This window comes from Odontesthes bonariensis, chromosome 12 (genome assembly GCF_027942865.1).
Source record: "Odontesthes bonariensis isolate fOdoBon6 chromosome 12, fOdoBon6.hap1, whole genome shotgun sequence".
Taxonomy (NCBI): Eukaryota; Metazoa; Chordata; class Actinopteri; order Atheriniformes; family Atherinopsidae; genus Odontesthes; species Odontesthes bonariensis.
In genome coordinates this window covers 13,406,150-13,426,659 of record NC_134517.1, presented here as the reverse complement: position 1 = coordinate 13,426,659, position 20,510 = coordinate 13,406,150, and the positions used below count along the sequence as shown (strand labels likewise).

At 40.2% G+C, this 20,510-nt stretch overlaps 1 protein-coding gene across 6 annotated transcripts in view; it reads right to left on the bottom strand.

The window, feature by feature from the left end:
* hecw2a (HECT, C2 and WW domain containing E3 ubiquitin protein ligase 2a) overlaps window positions 1–15,899 on the bottom strand; it is a 47,998-nt gene extending 32,099 nt beyond the window's left edge. For 4 of the 6 annotated variants that reach the window (XR_012772533.1, XM_075479141.1, XM_075479146.1 and 1 more), the window contains exons 1-4: window positions 15,252–15,564; window positions 6,298–6,938; window positions 1,634–1,741; window positions 312–406 (exon numbers count right to left, since the gene is read on the bottom strand). Coding sequence is in view for 5 of the 6 variants with exons in the window: in XM_075479141.1 (XP_075335256.1) it covers window positions 312–406; window positions 1,634–1,741; window positions 6,298–6,676 (582 nt within the window). In the remaining variant the exon portion in view is untranslated. Of the gene's footprint in view, window positions 1–311; window positions 407–1,633; window positions 1,742–6,297; window positions 6,939–15,251; window positions 15,565–15,619 lie in introns of those variants that run through there. The other 2 variants (XM_075479143.1, XM_075479144.1) reach the window with 2 other exon arrangements.
* Window positions 15,900–20,510: the final 4,611 nt, after the last annotated feature.

Here is a 20,510-nt window from a genome sequence, read left to right as displayed (position 1 = left end):
GTGCAGTTCATGTGTCCTTAACGACTGGACAGTTTTCAAAGAATATCTTGGATTTGTTGGTGTGTTCAAATAGCACCCATCCAGTGGTGGGTGCTATTTGAACACCATCATTTTGGTGACTGTCATATCTAGGGTATCAACAAATGTAATTATCACAACTAAATATAATGCTTTGATGTCATCTTCACCTAGCAGTGCTTATTTTAGCCACAATGTTAAAGCTGAGCTTAAACCCAAGAGGGCATTTTTAAATCTCAGAGTGATTCAGCACTCTCTCTCACACACACAAACACACACATAATCAAACACACCAGGACTGCTGGATTCTTAACAGTGATGCAGGGGGTCGTGGCTCTCAGTGCTCCGCTCACTCCATGGTAGTACTTGAAACAGATCTTGGTTTCAGCTGTAGAGGAAGTACAGGTGAGTTATGTAATGTTGAATATATAATAATGAATTGATATTTGATTAATTACAAAGATAAATAATATGCTTTATTGGTTTCGGTACACCTATGATACACAAAATCAGATGATCCCAACAGTGCTTCACCACTAGCCGGACAACAGCCCTTTTCACACAGTGGTTGCATCTTGTTGGTGCAAAAAGATGTCCATTGTAAATCATTGCTATTCCTTTGGCAATTCACAAAGTTCAAACAGCGGGATCTTATCGCCGCATCAGTGTGTGTCCACACGAAAAGTCAGCAGCACTGTTGGTAAGAATGGTGTGTCCCGCCGTACCGGCTTTCCCTTATACACACATGCCAATTTGGCTCTGTGACCGCCTCTGCTGCTGGCTCCTAGACGTATCACCAGAGCATCAACTTCAGGTCCCCTTTCTGCCTCTGCGCTTACACACAGAACACCGATGCATAACAAACGCCCATCAGTCAAACCTCTGAAAAATATGCTGTGGTATCTGGCACCAAGCCATCTGTAGCAAGTCCTATAAGATACAAGGAGGGGCCTCCATGGATCAGACTTTATAGTCCAGCATATCCTACAGAAGCTTGATTGGACTGTGATCTGCAGAATTTGGAGAAAAAGTATACATCTTGATCTCATTGTTGAGTTCCTAAAACCATTATGGTGTGGCAGGGTGCCCTATACTGCTGAAATAATCAACTGCCATCAGGGAATATCATATCCATGAAGGGGGTGATTAACAGCAATGTGCAGGTTGGTAGCAAATGTCAAAGTAATATCCACATGAATGGCAGGACCAAAGGTTTCCCAGTTGAACATTGCCAAAAGCATCACACTGGCCCCACTGGCTTGCCCTCTTAAAGTACATCTCACAAGACACGATGAATCATCTTGCCATAACAATTTACCCCATGAAAAAGCCAATCAAATCCATACTCTTGCCTTTTTCCCTGCTTCCATAGTCTTCGTGAACAGAATGCTTACTTTCTGCCTAATATATCCCACTGACAGGTGCCAATACAACAAGATGATAAATCTTTTTCTCTTCACCTGTTGTTGGCTGATCAGTGTACTTTGAAGTTAAACATTGCACTTAAAATCCCTTTTGCAATTTATACCCATAAAACATTCACACTTTGGTTTGGTAAATATTTTGCAATATATTCAAGAAACTCAGTGATGTGTAAAGATGTGTGGAAACTTACGCTCCATAAAATAGGGCCCCGGCTCCAACCTCCAAACAATCTGACCCTTCTGGGTGCCATTCACTCCTCGGTTCTTACAGTCCCACACATTGGATGGACTGGTTTCATCTGAAGAAAGGGAAAACTGTTTGTTAGAGTAAATGTGGAGGTTTGTCAATGCTAGGGTTAGCCATTTTACATTCTTGCTGTGTTGATTTCAGACGAAAGGCTGTTCATTCCCTTTACAGTTGCCACCTTTCAAGCTTTAGATTGTGCTTTGTAGTGCAAAAGTGCAGCCAAGCTACATCTGATCTGACTTCCAGTGTGTTTAGTCTGCAGATTCTGTACTCCAAAACACAAATATGCCTTTAATCAGTGAAATCAATTCTAAAAATAACCTCCCAATAACCTCCAAGCAGAAGGGCAAACTCTAAACTTCCTTTGAGTTAAAAACATGGAAGGGGAATTCCGCTGTACATAGCACTTTTGCACACAGATTAATGAAGGCCTAAACGCAGGAAGGAGTGTGTACTGCATATGTGTGTGCATTTGAAGGAGAGTTGAGGAGGGTAAGGCAGACTGCATATCACTTAATGTCTGCTTAGTCGAGGAAAGTGGTAGCTCCTCTGAGGTACAAGACTCTGGAGCAGGTAATGAAGTCCTGGCAGCCTTATGATCAATACAGAGTGACCTGACGCCCAGCCCGGCACCAACAGTTCACACTGTCTCCTACCCCCTGCTTTCCCCTGGTTCGTTTTTATGCTCCACAGAACAATAAAAAGAAAAAGTTATTATTGCTGTCGCAGTGACAACGTTTAAATTTAGTACAAGGCTTTAAAGTGTTATGATTTACTTATAGGAGATGATTTACTTATAAGCCAATCACATTAAGCCATTCAAACCGCGCTATATGCATGTGAATTTCAGTCAGTTCAACATGGCTTCCAGCAACAACAGCGGAGCGGTAAGTTAAACATCTAATTTAAAATGTTTGGCTACTTAATCCCCTTGTTATGATAAGTTGTTTAGTTATTAATCTTAATTGCTTTAATTGTGAAACTATCAATACAAGCCAGCCAGCTAAGCGAGTGAGCTACGCTGGCGCTTCTGCATGCCAAGAGGTTCAGGCTAATATCTTTCCAGAAAGTTGAATTTCTTGAGAATAAAGTGACTGTTTGACAGGGTCAAAAAAGACTCAAAAATGACACACAAATGCAGCAAAGTCCACAGACCAGAAGCCGTTTGTACATCAAGTTATATTTGTGTGTGCATCAGAAATACTTGTGTGAATCTCGTCCTGTGCATTTGTGAAAATTGAGACTGATTTAGCTCCATAGTCTTCCAGTATCACCCTGAAATTGATGTGGAAGTTCCTTAAGGTTCAGTAATCCCTGATGGTTGCTCGGTGCTGGGTCCAAAACATTTCTCCCTCCAACAGTCTTGCATTGGAAAAGCAATTCAATATGTTAATTCTCACATGAAATTTTTGGTCAAGTAATATTTCCTTCAGCTGATTTAATTCAACACCATCTTCCACAAGTCCCAAACGACTAAACCAAATGCAATAGCAGGTAGGGCATCTTGTTCAGGCATTTCTGTTCAAATGGTGAAATGGCAGGGACTGAATATTATATATCGGGTTTTTGCTAGTACAGATAGACTGATATGAGTTAAAGACTTTAAAAAAAAAAAAAAAGGCTACCCTGCAGGTGACATCAGGACTCAGTTCTTTATTGCGTCAGAAAAAAGCCTGGAATTCATAGATTCTTTATGATCAATTATGTGCTGGATGTACAGTCTTTCTCCTGTATTACCTTTCACCACCATGGATAGATATGCCTGTCAGTTTGAGTCTGATAGCCTTCTTCAGCACACAGGTCAATGTTTTTCCCCCCTGTCAAATTCCTGTCTCTAAGCAGGATTAGCATACATTATCGGAGACCACCCTGCTTTCCTCTGAGACGCGCATAGTTTGTGATGGGGTGTGTGTTATCCTATACTGAGGCAGAGCCGTTACATGTTGACTCAGCCTCCTGTCCTGTGTAAAGTCTCAGCAGCTAATGTTTCAGTATTGACTCAGAGTTGGAAGCTCGAGCAGAAGACTCTTCTTGGCTACTAGTCTCGAGGTTCCAATAATAAAACCCTAGGATCAGCTGAAAAGCTTTAAAGACAAGATGGGTCAGGGCAGCTCTGTAACCGAATGCCTTAAAGCTTCCAAAAAAAAATTTTATAAATAGAAAGGATTTGGGACAAAAAAAGCAAAAACAGTGCAGATGGGGACTGAGAATATAGTCAAATAATAAATTGAATAATTAAATCATAAATAATAATAAAAGTATATCCTTTGTTTCCTTTTGTCCTGCTGATCCATATAATATGTGCACCAACTGTGGGATGTGGACTTGGGTCCGGTTGAGTCAGAAATGTAATTAACTACAAACCAACCAATCAGATTTCAATTAGGTCAATTGTTACAGCTTTTATTATTCCTACTATGCAGGCAAAAAAGTCAATTGTAGATTGAGCTGTGGCTCAGTGGTTAGAGTGGGTAGTCAAATAACCGGAAGGCCAGAAGTTTGATTCCCACTCTCGCTGCTCAAAAAAACATTGATGGACTGACAGCTGGAGTAAGTGACCCTTACCCCCATGAGCAATTTCGTGTTAACATTTGTGTGTACATGACGATAAAGTAATCTTAAAAGGGAGATTGGTAAATACTGAATTTTATCCAATATTTTGTTATCTTATTCATAACGAAAAAAATTATTAAATACTGCCATTGTATAATTTAAAAGGGGTTTAATAATATCAATATTCATTCTGATACTGCAAGCAGATCTGGTACTTCAACAACAATCAGTTATTTTTCTTACTTTTAGGGGAAAAAAACTGTTTCAACAAGATTTTGTCTATTTTATTTTATCTAGATTTTACTCATTATGGGCCTTCCTTTTGTCACTCATCGCTATCAGTCAAAAAAAATTAAATGCAGGACTTTTTTGTGAATATCTTTTCTCAGCCATATAGTTTTATTAAAGACAAGATTTTGAATGTTGCAACATTCAGTTGGAGAGAATGAAAATCTCCAAATTCTCCCTGTTTTAGCACTAAAAATGTTCAGATAAAGCGCCTGGCACAAAGCTGGCTAATGGTTGCTTTTAATCAATAAATTATGTTAAGTAAAATTTTGCTAACTCTATATGAGGGATGTAGGGTGTTAGCATACATAGATGTATACATAGAATAGAATAGAATAGAATAGAAATAGAAAAATACTTTCTTAGTCCCCCAATGGGGGAAATTCAAATTAGTCAAGTAGCTCAATTTTTTTTTTAAATATTTACAGTGATTGTATACATAGACAATAAGTGAAAAATTACAAGTTAGGCAGCCAAAACTTTACTGTGAGACATTTTCATTGGAGGTGTCCACTGATAACATTCAGAAGGGCTTGAAGCATTGGCAACAAGCACAGTCAGCACCAACTCTATCAATATGTCCGTTATACTTGATTGTGTCTCCGTGCTTTTTTTTTGCACTGTGCTGCAGCATGTGCGAGAGCATCCCTGCCTGTTGCAGAGGGGCTCCAAAAGTGATCTATTTTTAGGGTGGAAATAGTCAAAGTCCGCCATAAACTGAAGCCCAACTAATTTTTTAGAGGCCTGTAAATTTTCTAGATTCTAAGATGCATTCAGATCCAGTGAAAAAAAAAAACACATGATTTTGGAAATGTGTTTCTGTGCAACTGTTGAATTTTATGAACTTTCTGCAAGCACAAATTAGAAAAAAACACATGGAGTGTGTATTTTCTGCTTCACAAAAATGAAATACTTTGGTAATATAACGAATGTGAGGAACCATAATTGCCATTTTCATATCAACCTAATGTATGAAGCCTCAAGGAATGCAGCAAACCTGACATGTTCACCATGAATTAAAGAAATGCTTTAAACTTTGACCTCCAATTTAGAGAGAAAAGAGACTCATCAAATCTGGGGCCATTTTCATTGCTAAAGATCTAAAGATTTTTTTTTTTTATCATGGAGAACTATCGGTGCTCACCCTCAGCTCTTGAAGATATTTGAGGTGCTGGATAAGCTTCCATTATAATATTCACTTTAATGAATAGTTACGCTAACAAACTGCAGCCACAATAAAGCCCCAGGAAAAGACTTTGATATTCTGTGAGAAAACATTGCACATGATTTGTGGACCTAAGTAACTGCATCATAAGTCGCATAAAGTACATATAGTAACATAGAGGGTCACTCAATCACAGGTACAGAAAAGACGCAGCTTTTTAAATTCAAGACAGTTGTTTTTAAAAAGCACAAATTCATAAGAAAACTCCAATCTATTTGATTGTAGTAATGCATATTTCACAATATGTGGTTATATTGTAGCTCAAGGAGGTAAGAGACTGTGATCAATCAAGATGTATCTTTAGACGCATTGCTAATTATCATCTAATCAAAGCTGAAAAGATATTAAATATTATCATTGAAACTATATTTTATCTATGAAGTACTAGCAACATTGTTTTGAGAGAAAGCTGTTGAAATGCTCTTATTTCAAAAGTATTTGACTTGCAATTTTCTTATGAAAACTTGCTCCATGACTTGAAATTTGGCCTTGATCTGTCTCCACTAGCAACTACAGTTAATATGAAAAAATGATAATCTCACCAATATGGTACAGCCCAATCCAGTCAGTAGCATCCACTTCCTCCTTGATGTCCCAGGATATGACAAGGTTCTGGCCTCGGTTCAGTGAGTATTCCAGGGTGGATGCTGTTAGCGATGACCTACTATGGGATGTTACCAGGTCTGTATCGCTGTTAGCTCGTGTGAGCCCGATAGGACCGCCGACAACAGAGGCGGTGTCGACGGATGCCCCGCCCCTCTCTGCCAGCGTCCGCAGGTTTTCTGGACTGAGGGTGTGCCGCAGGTGAGGGCTGCGCCTACGAGGGGCTGACAGATGTTCACGGCCTCCAACTGCCAGGTTGGGTGGGTTGTGGGAACGAGTTCTGGGTGGTAAGACCGCTGTGGCGAGGGAGGGACGCATGTTGAGGGACTGGTGATGAGCCAAGAAGATTTAGTAAAGAGGAGGCGGTTCTTATTATATGGACTAGTCATCAATCTAATGATGCATTTTGCTGATTTCAGTTGTGAGTTAGTGTGAAGAAAACACGGGAGTCTTGAAAAAGATCTGTAGATTTCCTCCCTTCAAAGGCTCCCATCATCCGCCCCTTTTGGTGCTTTGTCAAAGTTGAAGGCGTCCAACAACCGTTGCAAGCTTGATTATGTTATCCAGTGGCAACAACAACCTGAAGATGGGGACAGAGAAGAAAGACAGACAGGAATAAGTGACAAAAATAATTGTTCCCACACCACAAAAGTACTGACTGCATATTGAGAGTTGGATTTAACTCATTATTTAACATTTATTACCAGTATGTTTCCTGTGACAGAACCCTTCCTGTGTACTAACTTTCTGGCACTGCCATGATCATTCATTCCTCTCTGACATTTCTCTCATGAAAAAGAAATGCTGTAGCAAGAACTGTGCACAATTTCCTCCGTTTTCCTCGTTAAATTATTACTCACCATAATTAGAATGGTATGGCATATATATATAACTCACCAACTGCTTCTTTGAAATAATTACAAACATAAGTTTGTATTTTCTGATTATATAGTTTTATCCAGAAAGAGTACTGAAATTATCTTATTGAAAGCTGCTATATCTATATGAAACCATTGAGGAGGACAACCCTTACACTTACAGACATACAATCTCTCTCTAGCTTCTGTTCCTATGGTCTTGACAATGTACGCCGCCTAAGTAAACAAGAGAAAGAGAAGACAGGTGGCTGTATCTACCACCCAAGGAAGCTCTTTGATCCACAGATGTCAGTTTGGGAAGTGTCTGGGGAGCAGCTGTCAGTCTTAACCTGAGCCATTTTGTTTTTAAAAGAAAGATGACTTATGATTTCTCCATCTTGCCTGAGGGAGTTGGTTTCACATAGTCTGAAAAGCAGAGGGATTTCTCACCTTTTTTAAGGTGGAAATTGCTTGGTAATATTAGCTAATATAGACCCGGTGCAGTTGCTGGAAAATTACGCGGGTTGTAGTCTACGCTAAGCCCTAAGCTAAGCTTAGCTGTGAGTAATGCTATGAAACTGTTGCCTTGTCTGCAGGCCTCAGATGTGGCGTAAACTGTATTTTAGTAAGAAAATATAGACAGTTGAGGTAATAGTACTCATCAAACCATCCATCCATTTTCTATACCCGCTTAATCCATCGGTCGGGTCGCGGGGGGGCTGGAGCATATCCCAGCGGTCATTGGGTGAGAGTACACCATGGATAGGGTCCAGTCCATCACAGGGCCACACAAACACTCCTAAGGACAATTCCTTTAGACACACCAATTAATGTAACAGGCATGTTTTTGGACAGTGGGAGGAAGTTGGTGTACCTGGAGAGAACCCACACATACACAGGGAGAACATGCAAACGCCACACAGAAAGGCCCCAGCCGGGAGTTTATCCTGGAACCTTCTCGCTGTGAGGTGACGGTGCTAACCACCACACCAGTAATCCAGCCCCCAATAGTACTCAAATAGGCAAAATAACCGGGACCGGGATAAGCTGTAAGAGGCAGGGTGCACTCTGGACAGGTCGCCGGTCCGTCACAGGGCCATCCCCATGATATATATTATTGATATTCAACTAACAGTTTAACTGTTAACTGTGGCTCTTTCTGTCACTTTCATGGGCATATCTGAAGGAAGTTTGCAGAAAAGTAACCAATGTGGGAATGAATGCCATTGCTGATGACTGACTGAAGAAGCCAATGATGTAACATAAAGTTATGTATCTAACACAAGAAAAGACCTTAGTCTGCCTTTCTTTTTACAAAGTTAGATGAGATGATCCTTCTGACAAATGTCAAACTTACCAATTATTGTTTGTAAATTTGGATTAAAAACTAAGTCAAACCACTTGCATGTCAAAATCAATTGACTCACTTTACTTTGCATTTTGAAAGTAAATGATGAAATGACCTCAGCATCGCTGCATGTGGATTGGCTGTCTTTCCAAGGTATGATGTTGAAATAAAATCTGTTGCATTTAACACAAGAAAGCCTGGAAGCCCCTGACTCAACAAGATTACCAGAGCGTGGCCCCGACACACACACACACACACACACACACACACACACACACACACACACACACACACAAACCTCAGAGGGATTTATGGGAGAATAAAACCTTCATCACAGATGCAGAAGTACATAAATCCAGCTCACGTGTGCAAAAAGCCTTATATGCAATCATATAGCACTAGCGGGGAGGGGCCATATCCATCACCACGCAGAGGCTTACTCAGTTGAAGGAAAACTAAATAAATAAATTAAAAATAGGTGTATATGTAACTGGTGTATATGTAATTTTATGTAAGTGCATCTATGGCCCAAAATTTGCCCTCCTCCAATCTTTGCCAGGCATTGTCTAACACTAATGTCTAGTGGGAGATGCAGCCATTCCACTCATAATAGAGCGAATGAGGAGTCTGTGCACCAATTACAGCAAGGACAAGATCTCATACGAAGGCATCAGGCAATCTGGAATAGATCCAGTCTTTTTTTCTTTTGAAAAGCTTCCACGTTCTATTATAATCCAAACTACTCCGCTCTGCAGTTTGACCTGGATTAGTGATTGCCTCTCAGGAAGCAAATATAGAAAACGTGTCATATGACAACCACAAAGTGAAATCGTTTTCCCGATTCTAACCATTCTCTTTCAGGATATTAATAGATGTTTATGATGTTGACATCTACTTTGCAAAAATTTGGCAATTTGTACTATGCATCCCTGGCAGTGTATTCTAAACAGGAAACACATCTGCAGCACAGGATCTAATAATAACACTAGACTGTGCTGGATTGCTGTTTTTCTTGCACTTTCTTTCTGGGAGACAATCTTCAGAAAACATTCCTCTAACAGGAGGACATTGAGGATTTTTTTTTAATATATTTTGGGCGTTATGCTTCTATGTGATAGGCTGTCTTTTGTTGTTGTTGTTTTTCTTTTTCAAAATGAAAGCAGAGGCTGTGTAAATTTGGCCCATGTGACAGGCACAATGTTAGCATTATGGCTGTATCTATAAGCCCTTACACACACCATGCCAAAAGTATGACAACATACGGATTCCTCAAAATTCTAGGATGGCTATGCCTCTCTACTGCTTACACATGTGTGCTGAAAATGTTTTGTCAGTGCCATGCAGTATCATACACATCTCCACAAAGACCTGCAGCGGCAAATTATGTTTAGAACAATTCCCCACTCAATGTCCATGTGTGTTTGTTTTATAGCACTGAAACAACTGCCTGGGTCATGTTTCTGTGGTCAAGCCTAAATGTTTGTTGAGATTCAGAAGAAATCAAATCAGATTCAAATCCACTGTGCCCTAGAGCCAAAATGATTGAAAACCGCAAAAACAAATAAATGAAAACAGCAAAAATACTTATTTCGCCCGTAGGTTCACATTGTCTGTGTTCAGAACATTGAGCTTTTTAAGTGTTCCCCATTTCATTGATTCACACTCAACCTAAATTGCTTTGGTTATTTTGTTGTCACATCAACCGACACACAATTTGCCACAGTGACACACGCAAAAACAGGTTTTTGGGGGGTGCTTTCTTTTTTTGCATTTATATACTTATAATTTCACCTCTTAAATACTAGTGCACATGCCCGCCGTCATAGGGATGTTATCTGAACTGTTGACATCTTCTGTGAGGTCACAGATTAAGTTACAGTCTTCTTGATTGTATTGTTAAGTGACCCCAACCCACAGAAGATGCAAAGACCATCTTCCATCAAGAAATCAAGGCTACTGAGAGGCAAAAAAGAAGAGCTTCCTCAAAGAAAATCATTGGCTTTACATCTAACAATGTAAAGTAATGTAAAGATAGTAATTTAGCAGGAAAAGATAGTAGGAATTATATGAGTTCCTGGTTTCTTACATATACACTGTTGGAAATGTGGCCAAAGAGTTTAATCTTTGTTTCATCAAATCAGAGGATTTCTGCCTTTCCTAATCTGAGGATCATCAAGGTGAGACATGGTTTCTTAACATTGCATTGTGTTTATATGTACAGTTAACACAAGATTTGAACTACTTCTAAAACAGTGTTATATCTTTGGTTTTCTGATAAGCTAAGACAAAGCAATTCATGGCAGAGGAGTAAATTATTATTTTTATACTGCGATAGACTAATAATGGACAGCTAAGTCGCTGCCCATCTTTCGCCGCAGGCTGAAAACCCATCTCTTCAGCAAACACTACCCTGATCCGCCCTCTTAGGACATCACCTGTTTCGTCCCAGCTTCTTACGCGCTTATTTGTTTTCTAAATTGTCTTCCCATTTGTCTAGGTACCTAACTTACCGCGCTGACTCTAGCACTAGTTATGCTCTTAGCTGTTTGGTTTTACTTATGATTTCTTGTGACCTGAAGTTCTTTTGCCTACCGATGTGGAACCCACTTATTGTAAGTCGCTTTGGATAAAAGCGTCTGCAAAATTACCGTAATTTAATGTAATGTAATATTCACTTATTTTAACCCTTGTGTTTTTGCCGTCTGGATCTGTGTGATGAGCTGCAGGTGCCTTGATGTGAGTTCAGTGATTCCTGCTCCTCTGTGCGAGAGTCTGTTGGTGTCAGCAGAGGGACCCCTCTGTGCCCCCGTGGAGGTGACTGCAGTACTTTACTGCCTGACAGAACGGGCACCTTGAGAGCTGGCACACACACCCACACAGTGCCACTCAGGTCTTATTATGACTCACAATAAGAAGAAGACTCTCCAACACAAATAAAGCACCCACTGACAAAACCATACACAGTGCTTCTTATCCATGCTGTACACACAGTATTTCTGACTGAGAAGTGAAGATACAATGTGCAACCTGACCACAACACAGCAATGAGGCCTTGTCTGAGGTTGTAGTTTTTTAGGTCTGGCATTAAAGCTAGAGTGTTGCCACTTCCCAGACAGGGTGTAGCTCTGTCCCGCTCAGGGCATTTCCCTAAACACATTGCTGTGGAAGCACATGTCTGGAATTAGTAACACATGGGAAAGTATATGGAGGCATTTGAATACTTCTGTCCTTTCCAACCACAGCACTGTTTATTCAGCCAAATTAGCTTGTTAAAATCTTTTGTTTGAATTTAAGACAACTCCATGTGTGGCTAACAGAGTCTCTGAGACACGTTACAATGTTACGTTTTAGGTTTCAAATCCAAAAGTTCCAAAGATAGCTGAAGCATCAGGCAAACATATGGAGACACGTAGAGACAATTTCCTTCAATAGAACAAAGACGGAAAAGCAAACAGGAATATTTCACTTAATGTAAACATGATACTTATTCTGTGTTCTTAGCTACACTGTCTGACTGAAAAACAAAAGATCAGTTGAAGGATCATTGAGCACCTCAAGGGAAACAAAAGCCAGAAAATAAATGTTAAATTGTTACGTTAATCATGCATTATTGTTGAGGTATGCATAAAGAAGTGAAGGGGTAAGTGACATTCCTGCAGAGTGCACTTCCCATTTTAAAGCCTGACTCACCAGCTAATTCTATTTATATCCCACATTTTTTACAGCCTGTAAAGTGAGTAAGGCCTCGCCATGCCGCCTGACTTAAAAAGGTGTTTTGATTAATGAGACACATGCTAACCAACCGGACATTACGGTGGTCCACAAACTGTGGAAGAAGGCGGTGGTGAAAGATGTAGCAACCCCAAGCAACAGGAACACATGACGCTAAAAGGATAAGAAGGGCTGAAAAAGGAAGTTAAAAAGATGTGGGAAGTGAAGGCAAAAGTGACGTCAGTGGTAATGGGAGAAAATTGGGAGACTGGGGGATTGAGAATATATTCAATTAATTTGAATATGCTATTTGCTATTTGTTTTACAATTAAATTAAATATAAAGTTTAAAAAAAGATTTTTTTAATGTCTCTTAGCAAGTTTCTTCTTGACCACATACTTTTGGTGGCCATTAACAAGCTTTCGGTTGAATATTTGGCCTCTCTTCAATTTATTTTTGTCAGTACTGACAGCAGGACTTTGGGAAGGCTTTTCGAAAAGAAACTTATCTTTCATTAGTTTCATGTCTCACTGATGGGTCTGACGTGAAGCTGAGGAATTCTGAGGTGGCATTCGCTCATTATTTGATCCTTTTTTGTGCAACCCTTTATCATCTTGAGTAACAGCTAGTACAGTGTTGTTGTGGTCTCACAATTACTCCTCGATATACACCTTTAGCCATTTTTTAACAAAACCCTTCCTTCAGAACGATTTCTGAGCTCAAACGTGCAAATGTGGAACAGAAACATCTTTCTTGGGCAGAATTTAATTCTGTCCACATAATATTTAAGTTGCATTTATATGCAATATTATAATAATATGTGCAATTATATATGCAATTTATATTATAGACAATGATGCTGGTGTTCCAGTTGCTTTCAGTTCACGACAGACCATTGTCTTATTTCATTCCTGGAATGCGCCCAACCACTGGAGACCATTAGCCTGGCTGACGCGTCCACATCTCGATGAGATGGTTTGTCTGGGAACTAGGTGTGCATTTTGTCGTATTTGAGGCGTGGTTTACGAATGCCTAGAGCCGTTTATTGGGCGCTACGAATATCTATCAAATGGCGTCTGGTTCTTCCCATGCTGCTTTGCGTGCGATTCATAGCCAATTGTATCACTTATACCAGATGACGTATGTAGAGCGACAGAAATTCGACGAGGAAGAAGAAGACGCTTTGCTCTTTTTTAAAAGTAAACTTGCGTTCTAAGCTACTTAAAACACTTTCTAAGGCTGCATCGAACGGTAACGTTGTGTCCGCTGCCATGTTGGATTAACACTCTACAAGCTTCGGTGTAGCGCATAGACGTCGTCATCGTCTTGCCACACCCCCCCCCCCCCGGTTCTGTGATTGGTTCCCTAACTCAGGCAAAAATAAGGGTGGTGGTTTCCAGGCTGACTTTACAGTGTGAATGAAACCGCACGCAAAGCAGCATGGGAATTCCCAGGCTAGGAGACCATTGCTATCTGTTTAAAATGACTCCAGGAGACAATCCTAACATCAACTTAAAATTCAAAATGTCTGTTGACCACAGAAAACAATTGTCACTAACCAAAAATGTTGAGGAATTTTCAAGCAAAAAGGTATTCAGAGACTTTCAGCACCAGTTTACTAACACTAATAACTTGAGTTGTGTATAGCCTAGTATATGGATGTTTTTTTACCTTTATGTTGGATTTTTCCCTTGGGTGGATTTTAGAGTGCCCAACACAGCCCAAAAGAAGCGCAAAAGATTTAGGCAACTAAAAACCCAGAATTGGAAAGACTTAAGAATAACTGTAAATTGTCCTGTTCTGGCAGTTATACAATAAACTAGATTCCAAGAGATGTAGGTCGGGAGAGTATCAAACATATCCACACATCCAGTGAAGGGGGTCTTACAGAGTAGCACAAGTGAAAATATCAGAGTCGACTTGTCTGTTGAGACCCCTTCCCTCCCCATTAAACACAGGTATCTTCTTCTAAAAGACAACAAATAAACTAGAGGCAATCCTTCACACTCCCCAAATCTTCCATTTTGATCAGCTTTGTTTAAGCATGAGCTCCAGTGATACTAAAGGACAGGTCCTCTTGGCATTAAAGCTTCAAACTACATTTTCAGTTTGTCAACACTGTGTTTTGTTTTTGCAAATCACTTTTAACCAGAAGGTTTAAAATTTTCTTAAGATTTCTAGATTTTCTTACCAGTCTCTGGCACAGCTGTCAGAACCAAAATAGTCACACACTTTGTGAAATCTACCCAGTTTTTTTTTTATCGGGACGATAGCAATTCCTTATTAGTGCTTGTTCAAATGGGATATCAGGTTTGTCTAATGTATCATACTTTTTAAAAAGCCGAGCATGTTTGCAGATTTGCAGTTTCTGCCTTGACAAAAAAAAAACGTTAAAAAATGATTAATCCAACATAGCGCAATCCAATCTCGATTATTACAGTTGATTGTTGACACTGGGCTCGGTGATAACCAATCTGTAAACACAGGCCATTTCCAACACAACAGAGCAGACGTGAAGGTAACCCCCGCTTATGGCAGAATAGCGTCAGCAAAAATTCCGTTACATAACAGTTTGTCTCCAAATTGAATCATTTCTGGTCCATCTGCGCGCTGCCGAGGCCGCACGCAGCCGCTTTGCGCACATGGCTAAGCAGGCCATCATGGACTGCACTGGCGGAATGTGCAGGTGTCATCTCGCGCTATTGGATTACTGTGGGAATTCCCTACGTCATTTTCTTTTAACGCATCTCTCTCACAAGGCGCTCGCATGAAACCAAAGTCCTTCACTCATCCCCTCAAGTACTACACAACAATAATACAAACTGAGCAGGGGGGGAAAAAAGAGGACAGCGGTGCTGCATTTGCGTAATGACAAATTCGGCTGCTTTAAAGCGTCATCATTACCACTATCACCGCTGGGAGTATGAACCCCTACGGTGCCTCCATTCCAGGCAGCACACTGTCTCGCAGAGCCTACCTTTGACGCAGAGGTGCGGTATGGAGGAAAGCGGTGACGGGGCGGCCAGCGAGACCCTGCTGGTGGTTTCTGCGCTGTGATTTCACGGGTTAGGTCGTTATCCCTGCAGTCCAAATGAGGCGAGACGGGCGGGGTGCCGCGTTGCCCCCCCCCCCCTCCCTAACCGATCGAGCTTTGGGCTTGTTGTCACGTAACGGGACGGTATCCCTCCGAAAAGCTGCGGCGCTGCAGAGGCACTTCGGTTTGCAGCGTCCAGTGGTGTGCACAGAAACTCCGCCACCTCCCTGTACTCTACCCGCACCGGATACTGCCGCTCCTGCTGCTGCTGCGTTCAGCTCAGAATGTGCAGTTTAAACACATATCATTACCTTTATTCCCTATCTCTGCATCGCAATGCATTGCGATCGGCGCCGACGTCCTCCCAAACAGTCCCGGCAGATGCATAGAATGTGAATCGGCAGAGCATGAAACCGCTGTCTGTCCAAAAGGAAGGCGAAAGGGAGAAAAAGAAAAAGAAAAACGTAGCCTACCGGAGAATGGCGTAGTGTTTTGGTTGCTTGCAGATGAGTAGTCTCTGCTAGTAGAAGACGGGAAAAGATTTATCTGGAGGATAATGCCTGCCTGGGATGTGGCTCTAGTAGCCTATAGACGGGATATGAATGTGGAGGAAAAAACAGTGGGCGGGGAATCAGCACACCCACAGAAAGAGAGAAAGAGGCTGAATGTCAACCTGTAGAACAATAACATCATCACACAGATCCGTGCAAGGAGCACATTTACTCATATACTGTGTTTTTATTTGTATTTTATGCGACTTTAGTGATGCCAGATACCTCTAACAGTCTATATGGGAGTTAGGGAGGGACGTAGCACGAAATTCTGGGCCCTATAAACCATCTTGGTGGGCCTCCATGCTGGACTTGATCAATAGTTCTCACGCATATTTTTCCCATGGTATGGCGTAAGACAAAGAGAATAATAACATTCTTAGTTTAACCTCTATATTGAGAAACGCATAATAAATCTGCCCTACAAAGGCAAAGAGCAGTATGTGATTTTTTTCAAAAATTTTTTTTTGCAGAAATTCAAAGTGCAGGGTCAGCTCTTCAATCTGTTAAAATTGTATGTTGATCAATAAACAGTTTCATGTAAATATTTGTGATTTTAATTTGCAGTGTGTATAGAAAAGTAGAGTAAAACCAAGCCAAAGTGCAGTATGTGTCTTTGCTGCAGTTTGCCTTGGTTCTACATGCTTTTACTGCAGTTTGCCTTCATATTTGCTGCAGTCTGCCTTGGTTCAACTTGCCCTTGCTGCTGTCTGCCTTGGTTCAACTTGCCCTTGCTGCTGTCTGCCTTGGTTTTATTATATATAAAAAGTGATGTGAATGCTAACAAGTGTGTTTACACTTTCTAGAAAGTGTCAGGCAACATACCTTAAGTATGGCATTAAAAAAACTATGATGTTTTGCAATCTTTATATGTTTGTAAACATTGGTAGAGGAAATTATTGTACCAGAACAATGCTAATTGTGTTTGCTAATGCTAATCGCGATTGCTAATGCTAATACACTTTCTTTACACTCCCAAGCAGCATAAACTTGAAAGGCCATACAGAAATTGTGCCTGATTGCACGTTTACAAGGATTAGGCAAGAAAATGAACAAAGAACAAAGAAAATGCTAATTGCGATTGCTAATTAGTAAGTGTAGGCCAATTCACACTTTCTCAAGGTATGCTACCTAGCTTTTTCTTGAAAGTGTGCATTTATTAGCAATTATAAGAATCTAATAGAGCAAAGTAAATATGCATAATAGTTTATCTAATGTCTTTCTAAACATAGTCCTGCAGCATAGCTTGAGAAATTGTAATTACATTTGTTTTGTCTTGTGCTAGGTTCAACTAGCTAGCTTGCTAACTAGTGTTTCTCATATGCTTGGTAGCTAGAGAGACATTAGAGAAATCAGAGAGAACTTGTGTAGTATTACAACTTGCTCCATTAGTTTCGAGTTAAACAAAGGTGGTAATTAGAAATTAACTGTTAACCAGGGAATTAGAGAGAGAGAGAGAGAATTTTCATTTTTACACTAATGTTTACAAAATACACATTTGTTCCATTGCTTAGGCATCAAGGAACATTTTTACATCAAAAATATTGTGCGTGCCTACTGATTTTTCCATAAAAAGAGTGATTTTGGTCATCTTACTGCAATACCATTATGTATGCGTGTGTAATTTTAAGCAGTAATACAAAGGCAAAACGCAGTATAGCCTATAAAATTACCAGATTTAGCAAAAATGTAAAAAAACTAAAAGGGTGGTGTTCACCTTACTTTAAAGACATGGTAGGTAATCCTGTTCAGAAACACATTTTGTAATACTGGGTGAAATGGTCCGTCTATCCTGAGAGAAATCTATACAAGATGTATTTAGAAAAAGGGACGAAAATAATCAGACCTCTGTGGCAGCTGCAGGACTGAGAAAAAGCTGACCAATCCGAGATCAGCGGACGCTGATCTCGGATTGGTCGCCTACAAAAAACCAATCAGATGCCTCTGCTTTCTGCCTACGCCCCCCTCTGCCGGCTCCCTGCTCCATGTGCGCATGCGGTTCCACTGGCTTTGGATGAAGCACTGACGGAATGGGGAGGGGGGGGTGGAGCTTAGAGGAGGGGACACTTTCGAATCTTGCTAGCTCTCTTGCTAGCTCTCTAGGATTACCTACCATAGCTTTAATCTATCTAATAATACGTTTTGTTGTTAAATATAATTTAAAACTTTTACTTGGTGTAAAAAAAACACAAAAAGCTGTTTTTCTCAGTTTGGGGTTTTTGCACTTACTGCTCTTTGGCTTTGTAGGGCAGAAATAGGCAGAATAATAAAAGTAAAATGGCCAGACTTCACTCATATATTAATTAGACTCTGCCTTAATTAATAATTCATTATGGCCTTAAAGCTGGAATATTCTCTTCCTCTTGTTTCATTTGATTCACTTCTAAATGATGGTAGATTATTTGTTATTAACATTACAGTTTTGGGGGGTCTGGTGCATTCGGTTTTCAGATAGTGTGATGGCAGTGGCAATCCTGAAATTACAAGGAATCCATTGATGCTAAATATGTAGGCCTAATGATTTGGGAAGGGTTAAAATATCGATTGATGAATTTCTGATAGTAATTAATCTGTGTTGTCCCTAAATGAAGCCTAAGTGCTGCCTTCATCTGACACAACTGCTGCTGATATCAGCCCAAACTGTGTTGGTTCAGTTGTGCTGCTCACATCTCTTCTCAAAGAAATTAGTAAGAAGCTGGTTCCCCTCATTTCATTTTCTCTCCCTCTCTTTTCTTTCTTTCTTTCCTTTTCTGGTATCCAGTTTTCCCTTTCTTAGGGAAAGACATGACCCCCCCCCCGCCCGTCTGGCTGCACTCCATATGTACAACTCTGTTGAACCGACAGGTGTGGACTATACCATTTTGCACAATTTTAGAGGGGTGACAGGACCCTTAAAGAACATCCATCATTATTGTTAATGAAAAATTCAGTCTCTCACTACTTCACTCAGCCAGATTGGCTTTCATTATGACATTAAGTAATTAAAATTTTTAAAATGGAGCACAAAAAAAACTTTTCATTCCAGGATTTTAGAGACCCCCACCCCCTGCAGGGGGCCACTGGAGCTAGTTAACCACAGCTTTGCGGGTTTAATCAGCGTAACACTTTTAGAGATTTAAGGACACTCGTGATTTAAAATCCTCCAGATCGCTAGTCAACACCAACAGTACAATACATAAATGGGATTTCACAGAAATGTACCTTATTCGCTAAACTTCATGTCATGTTGACCTGAAAGAGCAACATTGGTAGAGTTTCACTTGTAAACCTATGTTAAAGGTCGTAATTTAAAGCCAGATGTTTTGTTTAGGGGCTTCACTTTTTAATTGATGTGTCTCCTTTTTTATTCAGTTTTTATGAAATGCAAACATACCATGACAAAATACCACAAATACATACAGGACACCTTTGCATTTGAGCTCAGGGGTGACAATACAGTAACAGGTAATAACTTAAATAATCTGGTGTGAGTGTCATAGAGCAAGACAACCTCAAATGATCCCATTTGTGTCAAGTGATCTCGGATTTATGGCATCAACAGCTTTGTCATGCTAATAGTTTTTTTTAAACTTATTTAAGCACCGCAGTCCTTTCAGTAAAATTGTGTCAAAATGCTGATATACTCATACATTCAATCTTAATTTTGTTCATCATATTAGATTAGCCTAGTAAAATTTCATGATAGGAACAGTCTAGGACAGCATATTCCACCAATTTTGGTTCATAAAATTGATTATAAACTTGATTTAAAAAAAAAAAAAGGGAACCGTCAAATTCACAATTAGAAAATCAAAAGAATACCCCAACAGAACAAACCTGTCAAGAAAGGGCAGATGACCAAAACTCTTGGGTCTGTCCATAGGACCACTATAGGACACTTAAAGCCTTTGGCAGGGTGACCAGAAAAAACACAGCAAAATGCTGGAAATAAAAAGAAAAACAACAGCATGTTTTGAGATAACCAACATCATGGCAACTCCACAAAATGCTACAGCAGGGGCAAACCCGACGTCTTTCATCACCTTGAGGAAACCATCCCGAGTTGGTGGTGGCAGCATCATGCTGTGGAGATGCTTTCACAAGATGGGCCTCAGAAATGTTACTAAATTAAAGGAATGATGGATGGTGCTGAACACAGATATTCTTGAGGAAAACCTATTTCACTTTACTGAAACTGGGACAGAGGCTCCAAGCATACTAATGTAGTGATTTAAGGGGAACCATTTAAATGTCTCAGGAAGTCAGAATCATAGCCCTCAGTTTGATTAAAAAAAACAAAAAAACAATCTGTGGTATGACATAAAGATTGCTGTATACCATCAGAACCCATCCAACTTGAAGGAGTTGGAGCATTTTTGTTTTGAGGAGTGGGTGCTCAATTAGAAATGTTTTGCACCCTCCCACTTATTACAGCTAAAAGCTGGACAATGCTGGCAGCAAAGGACTCTGATTAGTCTGAACCACTATATAATTGCCACCACAACATAGCTTGAATCTTTGCTCTCACCATCCTCACTAAAATGAGCTACCTTGTAAAGGCAAGCTGAATACAATCCCTGTGAGAAGCCCTTCTGTATCAGAAATAGAAGCGTGTGGTGCTAACACCAGAAAACACGAGGAAGTAGCGGCATAGGTGGGTGCAAGAAGGACG